The sequence below is a fragment of the Colletotrichum scovillei genome (genome assembly GCF_011075155.1).
Source record: "Colletotrichum scovillei strain TJNH1 chromosome Unknown Contig00009, whole genome shotgun sequence".
NCBI lineage: Eukaryota > Fungi > Ascomycota > Sordariomycetes > Glomerellales > Glomerellaceae > Colletotrichum > Colletotrichum scovillei.
This window is the reverse complement of record NW_023336267.1, coordinates 2,107,940-2,120,909: the sequence shown is the minus strand read 5'-3', so window position 1 is coordinate 2,120,909 and position 12,970 is coordinate 2,107,940. Positions and strand designations below refer to the sequence as shown.

The 12,970-nt window shown below is 51.7% G+C and overlaps 2 protein-coding genes across 2 annotated transcripts; both read right to left on the bottom strand.

The window, feature by feature from the left end:
- Nucleotides 1-3,595: 3,595 nt before the first annotated feature.
- Nucleotides 3,596-5,561, bottom strand: HER10_EVM0011906 (uncharacterized protein). Its single transcript, XM_035481318.1, has 2 exons — nt 4,807-5,561; nt 3,596-4,748 (listed from the first exon to the last, which is right to left on the bottom strand). Exons 1-2 carry the CDS (start codon nt 4,933-4,935, stop codon nt 4,014-4,016), a joined length of 864 nt encoding a protein of 287 aa, XP_035330151.1. The 5' UTR covers nt 4,936-5,561; the 3' UTR covers nt 3,596-4,013.
- A 2,319-nt stretch (nt 5,562-7,880) lies between these two features.
- On the bottom strand, nt 7,881-11,652 carry HER10_EVM0012483 (armadillo repeat protein). Its single transcript, XM_035481877.1, has 3 exons — nt 11,038-11,652; nt 9,189-10,978; nt 7,881-9,132 (listed from the first exon to the last, which is right to left on the bottom strand). The coding sequence occupies exons 1-3, from the start codon at nt 11,330-11,332 to the stop codon at nt 8,131-8,133; spliced, it is 3,087 nt and encodes a 1,028-aa protein (XP_035330215.1). The 5' UTR covers nt 11,333-11,652; the 3' UTR covers nt 7,881-8,130.
- Nucleotides 11,653-12,970: the final 1,318 nt, after the last annotated feature.

Here is a 12,970-nt window from a genome sequence, read left to right as displayed (position 1 = left end):
AAGGGCCACAGGGCCACAGGTTCAAGGTTGTCTCTTCTTTTCTCGATCAACGATTGACTTTCCGCTTCTTTCGAATGTACTGCCTTGTTCCCGCGTCCAGAAACGCACACAAGCACAGCGCACCTACCTCACGCAATACAAGGGAAGCCCTAGAGAGCCGCAGAAGAACCAGAAACCTTTATCTGTCTCTCTCTCGCGCGACGCCTCACTTGAACTTGACACCGGCGCTAACTCGGCGCTGGGAACCTCAAGAACCCAGGACCCAAGGAATCGTGAACCATGATACTGAAAGGAGTGAGAAAGCCGCCGCCGGTGCCGCCCCGAGAAACTCCATGGCTTGCATATGCTTCAGCCTAGTTTACTTGCCTGAATCATCTCTCCAGGTGACCTTGGCTTGCTCTCAAAGCTCGTTGTAATCCGTCCATGTCTTGGAATCGGTCGGTTTTCTTGCCCCCCTCCGCGGGTCATGGCATACAAGAAGAGGCGGCATCGTGTAGCACCAGCCGCACAGCAAGAAGAGGGCCTGGCAGTAGACGAGAAGGCGGGGAGAAGTAGTGATTGCCTAGAGCATCCGCGCTCTTGACCGTCCGAGATCGCTTTTGGGTGTGATACTAGATACTATGTACCGAGGCGCGGTCGAGGCAGCGTCATCATCCATCCATCCATCCATTCATCCCCAATGTTCGGTTCGTTCTCGCGTGCTGCTCAGCAAATTCGGCGCAATATGAGTTTTGCCTTGTACACGGTATCCCACTTGATTGGTAAGAGAGGTAAGGGCCCATCAGCGGCTCTGCGAAGGTTGTTGGTCGTTTGGGATAATTGCAACTAGGTTCTTGCCGGGAAGAAGCCCAAAACGTCGGTCGAACCTCTTGGGCGCGAAGAGGCGAGGGAAGGTTAACCTTGCTAACCAGCACTTTACTTTTGCTCCCTCCCATTCGGGTGGTTTTAACTACGTCTTTTTTTTTTTCTTTTACCCGTCGGGAATCGTCTCAAGACTTATTCTTTGGAGAAGAAACCTTCTTTGTAGTTTATTGGTACAGATGAGGGGGGGATGGGAAAGGGGAAGGGGGGGGGAGAGTTTTTCCAAAACCTTGGTAAACCTTTCCGACTAAGAGATGACCAATGTTGGAGTTTAGGAACGGGGCTCGGGAAACGGCCTCGGCTCGATCTCGTTCTGCCATGGTTGTCACCAACTCTTTTTTTCACTCGCGTTGAAGAAGACTTACTCGCCGTCAAACAATTGCTGGGGAAAATGTAGTGACGTACAAGGTTAATTTGGGGTGAAGAGAGGCACACTACATATCTCATGGACTTGACCGTGCTTGCTGTACGACGCCAGCGCATGAGACCCTTTCCCCCCCCTCAAAATGTCTTCTGGTCGGTGGCTATTGATGACGTGACGCTTTGACATGGGGTCCGAGTAAGGAGGTTGAAGTAACCTTTTAGCCATACGATAACGAGACGTAACCGAGAGGGAGATGGTGTACCCGGAGACCGTAAGGATTGGGAAAGAAAGGTTGTTAAGCAGTGTGTCCGGCATAGCTGTGAGATCCGCCTTGAAGCTTACCTGTGGGCGGGATAGGATTGGAAGTAGAACAAGGTCGGGGATTGATTGGAATGTCTATCTCGCCGATTCCCCTCCCTGCAGCGGGCACCGGTGAGATGGCACGATGCGAAAAAAAATAATACCACGAACCTTCGCTTAGAGGACGATGGTTTTGCCACGTGGGGCATTTTGAAAAGTCCGAGGGGTCTGGAACGGACTGGACGGCTGGGGAAGGGGTATTGGGGTGTTTGCTTTTTGCATTCCTGACGCGATGATGGAAGAAGTTCGTTTTCTATGTTGTTTGCGGGCGCGGGCGCGGGCGGCGGGCAGTCCCGCCCTTTTGCGAGGTGCGGTTCGTGATGGTTGCTTTTTTTCTGGGGCGAATCGTTCTTGGAGGGGGGATGAGTTCATGTATGTCTTGAATGCGGATACGGTTGGCCGGACGAGACCTGGCGTCCGAGGACGCCGAACGGATAGTTGCTTTCTTGTCTTGAATGCTGGGTTCCAGGTGAAGCGATCTGATGTGATGGCTAGTAAAGAGGGAGTTTGTCTGATGATGATAATGATGGACTGCGACATCCTCGGATGGAGAGAATGAGCGGGCACGGAGGGGGGTTTTGAGCGTCATCGTATCCATTCTGATGTGGTTCTGGCATGTGAGACTATATGGCGATTCATCGTCTCCTCGTCATCCCGATACACGGTTCACATTCTCGACCATGGCGACCAGTCAGCTGTCATGATTGGCCTGACTGAAGAGATCCATCCGCTTCTTAGTCAGTCAGTAGTCAACGAGATTTCATCAGGGAGAGGTTACTCCATTGGCGAGAGCGATACTATTCAGAAGGTGAGATACTCAAAGTTGAGACCATCACGTTTCGAAGCATTTGGCTTGAAGCTTAGCCTCCAACCATATGAGATAACTAAAAGACCTATTCAAAAAGTACCACGACCGGACACCGAGTGAATTTTCTGCTCATACACAGATTGTATCTTCGTTTTTCATAGGTTTGCTGTAAGAGGGGTTACTATACCCATTACCTCCGATAACGTCTAGCCTCTATGATGCGCCATGTAGTCAACAACGCGGCTCTGCGATCTGGGCGTCAGACCAAACGCAATCTCGTAGTCAAGAACTCTAGACAACTATCGTATGACGTAACACATCTACGGCTCATCTCTTCAAACAGATTGACCATGTAGGTGTTTGGAAGAGAGAACGATGAACAAAAATGAAGCATGTAACGAGTCGCATCTCGCCTTTCTGTCCACAACGATTTCAGGTCCTTCTCGGCATCGAGTAGTTGAGCATCTAGAAACGAGCCTTACCCGAGGTGGGTGCTTCAACCTTGCTTCGAGTGAGTATCTAGTCTCGCCCCCTTCTTATAGATATCCTATTCTTACCGGAATATCATGACTCTAGTGGACGGGGGTAACGGCTGCGTATTTCATAGAACGCCTGGCGCCAGCAGATGGAGTACGACAAGTGCATGAGCGGCACCGTCAAGATCTCCCTGACCATGGTCTTCCGTCGCGCTGCCCGACCCGAACAGGAGGGGGCACCTGACCCCGCTGCAGTGGCTCTTCCAGCGCCAGGAGGACCTCCGCCACATCGCCCAGACTGGGAAGGGGGGTTGGGTTGGGATCGCTGTTATATAGGCTGTGTAAGTCGAAGACCGGAAGCTGAGGACTTGCTCGGTGCGGAAATATGAATCTATTAAGACTGTAATAATAAAGTTTCAAGGTCCTAGGTTACTGCTCGTGGAATCTGACTAGATCACTGTCCACATCCTTTCTTCGTTGTACGTCTATTCAGGCCAATTTCCATTCTCTTGCACGAAAGCTTCGCATATGGGAGTGATCGGGGACCTTCCAAGCTCTTGAGTTTTGGAAACACGTCAAATGCTCCTTGCCTTGCTGTGGTCGAGACAATGTCTACTAGAAAATCTGTTCCACAGGCAAAACTCAGAGAACGCAAATTAAAGGTGAAGAATCACGTCTTAGCAATGATTAGAAAAAGACTCTACCTGGACGTTTTGGTTTTACTGTGGCCTATCAAGAGAAGAGTAGTAAGGATTGACTCAAGATCACGTTATTATTCAACCCGACTATCTAGTACTAGCAGCTGATGAATTTTGCTCAGATTACCGCATTATACATTATAAACTCTGTTAACATACTCCAACTCCGCGGAAGGAATCAAACGAGTGAGGGTATTTCCTATCCGTACGCCATGCGGATTATATGCGTTTCTCGTATGAGGGATTACCCCTTTGGCGCTCCTGTGTAAACGATTGTATTCCGTATTCTCTTTCTGATTCCTCGTTGACTGCCTACTCAAGGCCGATAATGGCATGGCGTCAAGCAGAAATTGCCTGTCATGTTCAGATCGTCGATAAACTGTATCCCGAGATGAGGCTTCAGTCATCCGACACCATACGCAATGTTTCCAAGACTCAAAGGCATTTTAGACAGCAGGGGTCGCAGCTGGGGCAGGGGCAGGAGCCGCCGACTTCTCAGGGAAGTGTCCACCCTGGGGAACGCGGCCGTATTGCGTGAAGTAGAGGTTCAAGGCGTTGTAGTCCCACTTCCTGGACAGCAGCAGGAGGACAACAGCGCCGCAGGGAATCATGAGAACGTCCAGAACACCAAAAAAGATGAAGTGAGGCGTGACGCCAATGGTGTTGCCGCCCTCGGAGACACCAAACGCGATCGGGTACAGAAGCCAGAGGAGGTTGAAGTACCCGGCGAGGATCCAGTAGTCTCCCTGGGTACCCACGCGCTTCGCCCCGATGCTGCCCTCGGCAAAAGTCGACGCCGCCATGACGAGGTAAGCGACGGTGCCGAAGACGAAGAAGCCCCACTTGTAGACGGACGGGGTGTAGGCCGAGACGAGGTAGCTGATGACCCAGACCCAGGAGAGGAAGACGTGCCAGACGATGGTGGCCCAGGACGAGTTGGCGACGAGGCCCAGGAGGATGTTGACGATGGGGAAGGCCACGACCCAGTTGATATACTTGTTGAAGAAGATTTGCCGCGGAGCACCCGAGCGCGAGGTCGTGCCCTGGATCACGATGGACCAGCCGAGGTTGGAGGCGTTGGAGAAGTATGTGATGGCGCCGACTAGGAGGGCGATGCTAAGGAGGTAGTGGAAGACCTTTTCGTTGCTTCTAGGTTTCCATGAGAGGGCGAAGACGCCAAGCTGATGGTGGAGGTCAGAAGGAAGATGACAGAGGAGAAGTTCGGCAAGGAGTACGTACGAAGAAGACAGAGTAGATGGCTACACAAGTCCACAGCCAATTTGAGCCGTTGACGCTGAGTTGCTCCTCAATCCCTGGGGTGGGATTGATGTCGAGTGCCTCGTTGGCTCGCTGCAGGATCAGACCCATGGTGTCGTTTTGCTGTGATCGAGAGTTGATAGTGATAGGTGTTTCGCAACGAATACGTCAGTAGAGTAAAATACTGAAATCAGTGTGATGTTATACAAGCCACGGAAGCCTGTTGGTGGATATTGTGAGTTTAATACCTGTGATGGTGTGATGGAGATGAAGTTGCTAAAGAGGGATGGAAGGGACGTCTTATACTTCTGTTTCCAACTCCCCACTCCCCAAGAGTTTGACGGTAAGATACCACTTGACGGTTCCATGATGTGAAATCACGCCTCCAACGTTGTGTGATAGATGCTACCTCCAAGTCCGAGCCCGCCGACAAGTGGAACTTGGCGATGTGAAAGACTTGCAGCTCAGATGCCGTAGGGACCCATACCTCCCTCCCGGCCAACGAACATTGATGGACAATGCCGGATGGGACGGGCGGGATAGTCACAGTGACTGAACCATGGAAGGTTCCGTCGATGTCGGGAATCGCAGGAAACATCTTCGAAACAACAAAATCCTCCGGTCAGGAGACCTTGTCTTGAAGTCAGCCAAGTCGAAGCAAGGTTTAGTCAGGATGTAACCCGCACGCGCCAAGGAAGTGGCAGTCGAGAGGTCCGCTCCCAGGGCTGCCGGGAAGCACCCCGGTACTTGATGAGACTAGTAGGTAGTCTATTTGTTTTCCTTTCTACATAACTTGTCTCCCTGCCGAGGAGGATAGGCAATGACATGGTATGCTGTGGGGAAGGATGGGCCGAGTGTGGAGTCAGAATGTATTGAGGTTATGTGAGCGCCGGAGCCGCTTACACCGAAAGGTGTCACAGCATATGTCCGTAGTCAGAGGTGTACCTGAGGAGAAGTATCACGGAGTCAAAGGCTTTTGGGGTTCTAGGCCAAGCAAGTATACCGTACACTCCGTCGATGGCCATCCGTCACCCATCAAATGAGCCAACACATAGAAAAAATGTCAGCCTTCGATGACCATGAGCCACATACGACATCACAACGTCAACATTTCTGAGCTGCGAATGCACTGCCGATTCGTTATCAACTTAGCTGACGTGTATCGTTCTGCGGAAGCCGTGCTCCAGGACAATTGAAAGAAGTTTCATGGACCAGAGCATTGCTGGGATCTAGAGACTGGCAAAGAAGCAAATGCCGGCATGCACAGACACCCCGTTCGTCTTTCGCCGTTCCCCACCTGGAACCAACAACAGCCCAAATCCCTGCAAACGCTCACCTCCCACATAGTGTACATAGTTCCGGCATTGGACGGAGGCAGGAGAAATTCGAAGAACGAGAGACGAGCGTATTGACGTAATGGCCGCTGGTACTTGATTTTTAATCCCTGAAATATCGACTCACCTGATGTGGGAGCCAAAGGGCCTCGCGCTCCGGGGGCCCCGGCCGGAGCCCAACCGGCAGACGCTCGGAACCATCGGGAAAATCCCACGACTGCACCCGTCCCGATGACTAAACGGAGGAACCTCATCATAGGTAGGACGAGATGCATCACATCACACCGGCGAGCCTGTCAATTGGCCTGAGGTTTCAGATCTACCTGCCTACCTACCTACATCAGCCCAGGATAAGCGCTCCCCCTCCTTGAACTCATTTGCAGATGGAGGGCTGGTGTTCCCTTTGGAGGAATAAACTCTACGCGGTAACATTGCTCTTCTAACCAACCATTGCCTCGCGTGGTTGCACCATTCAGACCTCAGCCATGTGAGAGGTAGTGATATAGAGCCTGAGTTCCTGTACAGATGTACAATCTCGATTGATCATTTCGAAACGTGGAGCTATCCCACGCTGTCGCGGTCTCGGCGCAAACTATCACATCGCGATCCTGACTCCGTGAACCAAACGCCTAGCCCGCTCATTCGGCTCCTTTCAGGCCTACATTCATTACAGCATACCGGCCAGTAATACCATACCAGTCCTACTTAGCTGTTCCTCGATGCGCGGGCTGCAAGAAAGAATTTTTCCTCTCCAATGCAACATGGCATGTATCTGACTGCGTCATACCACTTACACACTCACACGCTCTCTCTCTCTCTCTGTCTCTTCCTCTCGCACCACTTATTTACCCCTGTCCCGCACTTAACGACCCTGCCGTCGATCGTGGCCCATCTGTGTCTTCCCTGCACAATGGTGGACCCTTCCCGCGGCCCCAACTCTGTTTTCTCTCTCTAACTTCCAGATCCTTCTCGACCTCATGATCAGAGAATATGCGATCAGACCACATGAGAGACGAACCCTCCCCATCCCAACCCGTCGCTCCCGAGAAATCCCAGACGAACACCTTTGATGCCGTAATAAGGTAGTTTCAACTATGAGTGCCAAGAACATTCAGACAGGACACAAGATACCCAAGAACGTTGCAGTGCCGGCCTAGAAAAACAACCCCAAGCTCCGTCCGCAGCACATGACCAGAGGCGCATTGTAGGTCTATTTATCCAGTCTACTCTATGGAATACACCACAAGTGAAAGCTCTCATACACACCCTAAATCCCACTCCCGTCACCAACCAGCAGGCGCCCGTCAAGGTCGGGGGTCAGGTCAAACTGGGCTGGGTGGTGGAGTTGGTCAACACGTCAACAATCAATTAACGTCCACAGCCTACTCTAAGGCGGGCTCATGAAATTCCGAGTTCGATTCTCAGCAAGTGCGCCAAGAGATGTAGCCTCCACTAGGATGTGAACTTTTTTCTTGAATTTCAAGCAGAAGTTTGGTTGTACTTGTCAGTAGTATAGAGTAAGTAAGGACGAACGCCACATTTTGTCGCCTGGTGAGGTACACGAGGTTTGCGTGGAAGTGATAGAGGAGTCCAAAATGTATCACAACTTCAAGACATACATATCTTCACACAAATCGACTCTCGGCATCGAATTATTCGGACGCCTTGACTGTCAACGCTGACACATGCCTTTTCATCATTTATCATGTACTCTTTCACCGTGTACAGTAACGCTACGTTAAACTCCATGTACATCTATATCGTACATGCATGCGAACCCAGCCAATCCAAGATAATTGTCTCGACGATGCATCCGCTCTTTACCACAACCCCAGCACCGATGTGCTCTCACCCACCTCTCCGTCTATCGACCCAAAGTCCGCTACCGTTGCCCTATTGACCTCTGTTGACGCTCATGCATGACTAGTAATCGGGACAAGATTTGATATTCCCAGCGAGACCCCTTATCATTCTAGTATGTGCCAGGCTGCTTCATCTGCCACACTGCACTCTTGGCACGTTCTCGCACGTCTAATTCGCTGTCGTCTTCTAATCCCTCAAGTTTGGTGAGAAAGCCCAACTTCTTAAGCTCGTACGCCCTTTGCGCGCATCCCCGTGCATCGTTGTCATCGTCCTGCCATGTGAGGTTGCTGATCAAGTGACAAAGGGCAACCCGGACTTCTTTGTCCTTGCTATTGAAGTGATTCGCCAACAGCTTGAGCAAGTCTGTTTGTGCAACAACTAGTTGTCGATGGCCCGGAGTGCTTGCCGCCATGTGAACGAGGATGAACACAACGGCCTCGATGATCTTGGCCTGAGGATAGAGGACTCGGGCCTCTCGCCCTGAACCCGTGGACCGTCTTGACGTTGGATGAAGTACCTTGGCCTGGAGCTTCCTGGCTAGGATATCAAAAAATCTTTCCCGCCCCAACTCGTTGAAAAGGTACTCAATCATCTCCGTAGTATCGCTTGACGCATCAGGTTGCGGTCCAGATGCACCTGCCCCGATCAAATTCCTTATGAAGTCGAGGCCCTGCTCCTGAATGGCAAGGTCGTCATTACGGGCTTTCCGCAAAGGGTTGATTTCCGCCTCGCGAAGAGCTGCCAGTTTTGCCTCGGTTTGACGTAACTTGATCGATCGTTTGCCGTCTGCGTCCTGTGAACCTAACCACGACTTGGACAGCGGATCAGCCTGATCCATCTCGACATCGCCATCCAAATCGTCTCCAGTGTCAACTGCATTCTGCTTGTCCAGCTTAGACCTAGCAAGGAACAGAGCATCATCTTCTGTGTCGTCACAAATCAGCTGCACAAGCCATCCAGACTCAAGCTCTTCCAGACATTGCCTCTTGGTGTCGATGTCAACTGCATGTACAAAATGCTTCAATGCCCAGAGAGCGTTGAGACGCAGTGCTGCATTGAGAGAATGCGCATGCTCACACAGTATCTTCATCACACCCCGGTCGGCCAGGAGCTGAGATGGTTAGCATAGTTCACGTTAAAAGAGGCGATTTCAGGGATTGCACTCACCTCCCTCATGGGGCTGACTTCGGTGACCAAATTGCAAATCGCAGCAGTGGCAGCAACTTGAACATCCACGTCCGGGTGCCTGAGGAACCGGAATAGAGGCACGGCCACAGCATAGTCAACCAGAGACGTCCTGAGAATACTCACCGACCGTGACAGCATTCTCACAGCGTGGCAGCCCGCGATCAAGACCGACAGCGGGTTACTGCCGTACCCAGAATTGTGGTCAGACGCGGATCCGTCACGGATTGGCCCATCTGGTTCATTTGGTTTGCTGCGATCCTTGGGATTTGACGGCTTGCCAGGCGTGGGTGATAGTGATTGCACAATGTGAGCAACGACGTCCTCCACAACGAACGCCTTACGATATTCGTCCTTGCCGGCCGCCAGAGCCCCTATCGCCTTGAGTGCGCTTTCTCGCATCCGCACCCTGTGAGCCAGGAGTGGCGGTTGTCCTTCTGATCCCAGAGCGCGAGAAGGAGGGGTGCTTTCGGTCTCCATCGCAGTGTCGGCGTGTGGTGACCATACCTTAGCGTAAGCCGATGGTGGGATTGGCTCATATGCGTCTTTGAGAAGCTTGCTGAAACATTTGACGGCACCGCAGTCAAAGGCAGCCTTTTGAAGCGGCTCGCTATCTGTGATTATTCGGGCAAGGATGGCTGGCGTACGCTCCAGTATAGTCCATTTGAGCGCCGCGTCTGCATCAACCAGGGGAGACTTTACTACTGGCGGCGCTGCCTGAAGCTGTTCGAGCATCTCCATAAGGACAGGAACAACTAGAAGGCAGAGGCTGGTCTCCCTCAGATACTTGCTGCCAAACCCAGACCTGAAAAGTGAAGTGAGCAGATTAGCAGCCATCAGCCGATCCAGACCCTGTCGCGATCTGACCAAGAGTATCAGCCACGGTATCAGAGGAGTCTCCTGTTCTTCTTCCGGCTCTGTCTCGTTTCCGAATAACTCGAACCGGGAAGTCTCCCAAACGGAAGCCGTAGAGCTGTACTTGCTTGCGGCTGAGCGAGCCCGCTCCCGCGCCTCGGACGAACCCAGAGCAGGAAAGTGCGACTGCTGCGAACCAGGGATCCGGCCTTGATGTATAGGGATTGCTGGTAGTAGATAGTCCAGAGCGCTGAGGTTCTGCTGGCGTGCGTATCCGAGACCGCTAACCTCTAGGGAGTTCCAAGGCGCTCGGACTTCCTTTGACGGGTTGAATTTCAGAGCAGGGAAGATGGCCATGATAGCCGGCGAGCATAACAACATGCAGGCCCTGAAGCGAGAGTCCGAGATGATGACAGCCAATGCCTCCAAGATCGAAGCCAAGTTGGAGCTGGACGGCGCTGGCTCCGGAATGAAGTCCGACATCCGATCCACCCGACCGAACACTTCGGCATAGGGAACAACATGTCCTTCAGCAACTGCAATGCTTGCCAACCGAGTTGCGAGAGAGTCAATGACTCCTTGGTTTGCCATGGCCAGTTGGTGTTTCTCATCTCGACACAAATGGCTTATAATGCTTGCCACTAACGGTACCTGAATTTGTTGCTCAGACGCAGTTGCGGTGCCGGAAAGTATGCTATTGAAAGAATCGATATGTTCGGATGCGAAGATGGCCTCGGCTAACGCTTGCATGTCTATTGGCGAACTCGTAGTTGACAAAGTGGAAGCTTCGATGATGTTGAGGAGGACGCGTAGTGCCGTGGTGACCAGCAAAGGAGCGTTTGTACTTGGACACACGTTATCCAATACAGCTGGCAGCGCGCTCGCAGCTAGGAGCGGCTCAACGAAAGCAGTACCTCCTGGAGATGCCCAAGTTAGTTTGGGAAGTGGCCAAAAAGCTGGAGAAAGTGAGTCCTACCATTGGCAAAGCTCGCCAATAATTGTAGAGCCTGAAGCCTCACTGTTTCTTCCTCGTTCAACCACCGAGTGTTGGAGCTCGGGCGGGTATCTTTGCCGTTGACCTTGGCCGGCGACCGGGAAGCATTGAGTATCTTTACAATGGGTTCCAATGCGCCTAGCTCAGCCCACATCTCCTTCTTCTGTGCGTGCCCGACAACATCGTTCTTGAGAGCCCGCAGCGCGCTCGTTTGTTCGGTATAGCTCCTTGCGCTCTGGAGCTGCGAGAGGATTGGTGGATTCGACGTGCGTGTCATGACGAAAGTCGGCTCGATTCGTTGAGGAGCTCGGCTATGTGTCGTCGTTGTCGACCAGCGCGTCGTGTACTTGCGAGGATAGAGTGGTGCTGCTGCGGCGACGGAGGTTGCGTCAGAGCCCCAGGTCCCTAAGAACCGGTCGACGGTTAGGCAAACGTGGGTCGAGCTATGCGGAAAGTCGGAAGGACAACAGATTGTTCTCTAATACATGTATCGATAATTAGTTGCTGTACGCTGTGGATGAGTTGCAAAGTTGTCGAGAGCTTGGCTTAGAAAATCGGATGTCCATGGACAGAAGACCAGGATGTCGTTCGCAGGATGGATTGCGGTTGATCATCTCGAGACAGGGCCGACGGTCTGGGAGACTGGGTGATTATCGGGCGTTGGCACTGGGGTAAGGTATGGCACGTGCATTTCTCTTATCGCTACCAGCCGTTTTCAGGATTCTCACATGCTAGCTGAAGCTTGGATCACCCTTAAGCGTCAGTGCGGAAGCCTGTGCTGTGCTGGTGCTTGCCCGTGTTCTCGCGAATCTTTAGCGATGAACGGTCCTGCTGTCTTCATGGTGAACACTGAAGGAGGTTTCATGCTTTTTGATTCATCCACTCGGAAACGACAAGCAGCAGAACAACATGATTGTTTCAAATAGTAATGGTCCTTCCATTCAAATGTGTTTGTTCCAATGTATTTTGTGAGTAGTAAAGAAAAAAAAGGGATGGAATACCGATGGACGGATAGGGAGTTGGAAACCTTGACCATCCCCCGCAGCATGGCTGGTTGTAACACGGCTTAGTTGTCTCCTTCCACCCTGTCGATACCCCACATGGTGTGGCTTACACATGGTAAACTTCCCGAAGTAGAAGCGCTTGCCACCTGGATGAAGTTGATCTGATCTGGGAGCATCCAGCTCCTACCATCACGGTGGGAAAACATGAGACTGACAAACCTTCCTCTGGGGATTCAGTCGATGAGTCTAGAGATTCATTCAATGGGACATTTCTCTGTGACTTTAGGGGCTAATTGGCGGTTATGAATGATTCCCGCATCAAATAGAGGCCCTCATTGTTTGAACCTAGATATGTCGGAATTTGAGTGATGAGGTGATATGGCAAACTTTTTTTTTACCATTCTTGGAAGTGGGCAGGAACAGGCCGGCAAAGATCTAGTAAGCATCTATCTAGAGCTAGACGACTTTCCAACAACCTTGGACAATTGCAGCGAATCGGTATAGGTCCTTTGTCCATCAGGCGAAGACAATGATGTCCCGTGTCGGCTGTACTTTCAACCTGCATCAATATCGCTTTCTCAGCTACAAGTATTAGACAAATACGTAGCGAAACCGTTGGGCACTTCTACGTTTGTACAACTGATTCTCAAGCTCAACTCAAACTCGGTTTACATGCTCAATTGGACAGTGTTCAAAGGGTAGGACGAGTTTGCGACTTGCTTGTGTGCCTATGTGATTAAGCTATTCCTTATGCCTCTTGACAGGCCGATGCCCATGTTTCTCGGGGCATAGGTAGGCCAACCTTGAGGACGACCTGGGGCCTTATATGGCCAAGGTCAGTCCCTTTGTTTGCAAAAGCCTTCGCTCTCCGTAAAACACTGGGACTTTTCTCCGTAATACACAGCACGCCA

What these genes read in the sequence shown, in the direction of transcription:
- HER10_EVM0012483 (XM_035481877.1), bottom strand. Translation starts at nt 11,332, where the DNA reads ATGACACGCACGTCGAATCCACCAATCCTCTCGCAGCTCCAGAGCGCA. An exon ending in ATTGGCGAGCTTTGCCAATG is followed by an intron (nt 10,979 to 11,037) that starts GTAGGACTCACT and finishes GGGCATCTCCAG; the next exon opens with GAGGTACTGCTTTCGTTGAG. An exon ending in AAGTCAGCCCCATGAGGGAG is followed by an intron (nt 9,133 to 9,188) that starts GTGAGTGCAATC and finishes TAACCATCTCAG; the next exon opens with CTCCTGGCCGACCGGGGTGT.
- HER10_EVM0011906 (XM_035481318.1), bottom strand. Translation starts at nt 4,935, where the DNA reads ATGGGTCTGATCCTGCAGCGAGCCAACGAGGCACTCGACATCAATCCC. An exon ending in CCATCTACTCTGTCTTCTTC is followed by an intron (nt 4,749 to 4,806) that starts GTACGTACTCCT and finishes CTCCACCATCAG; the next exon opens with CTTGGCGTCTTCGCCCTCTC.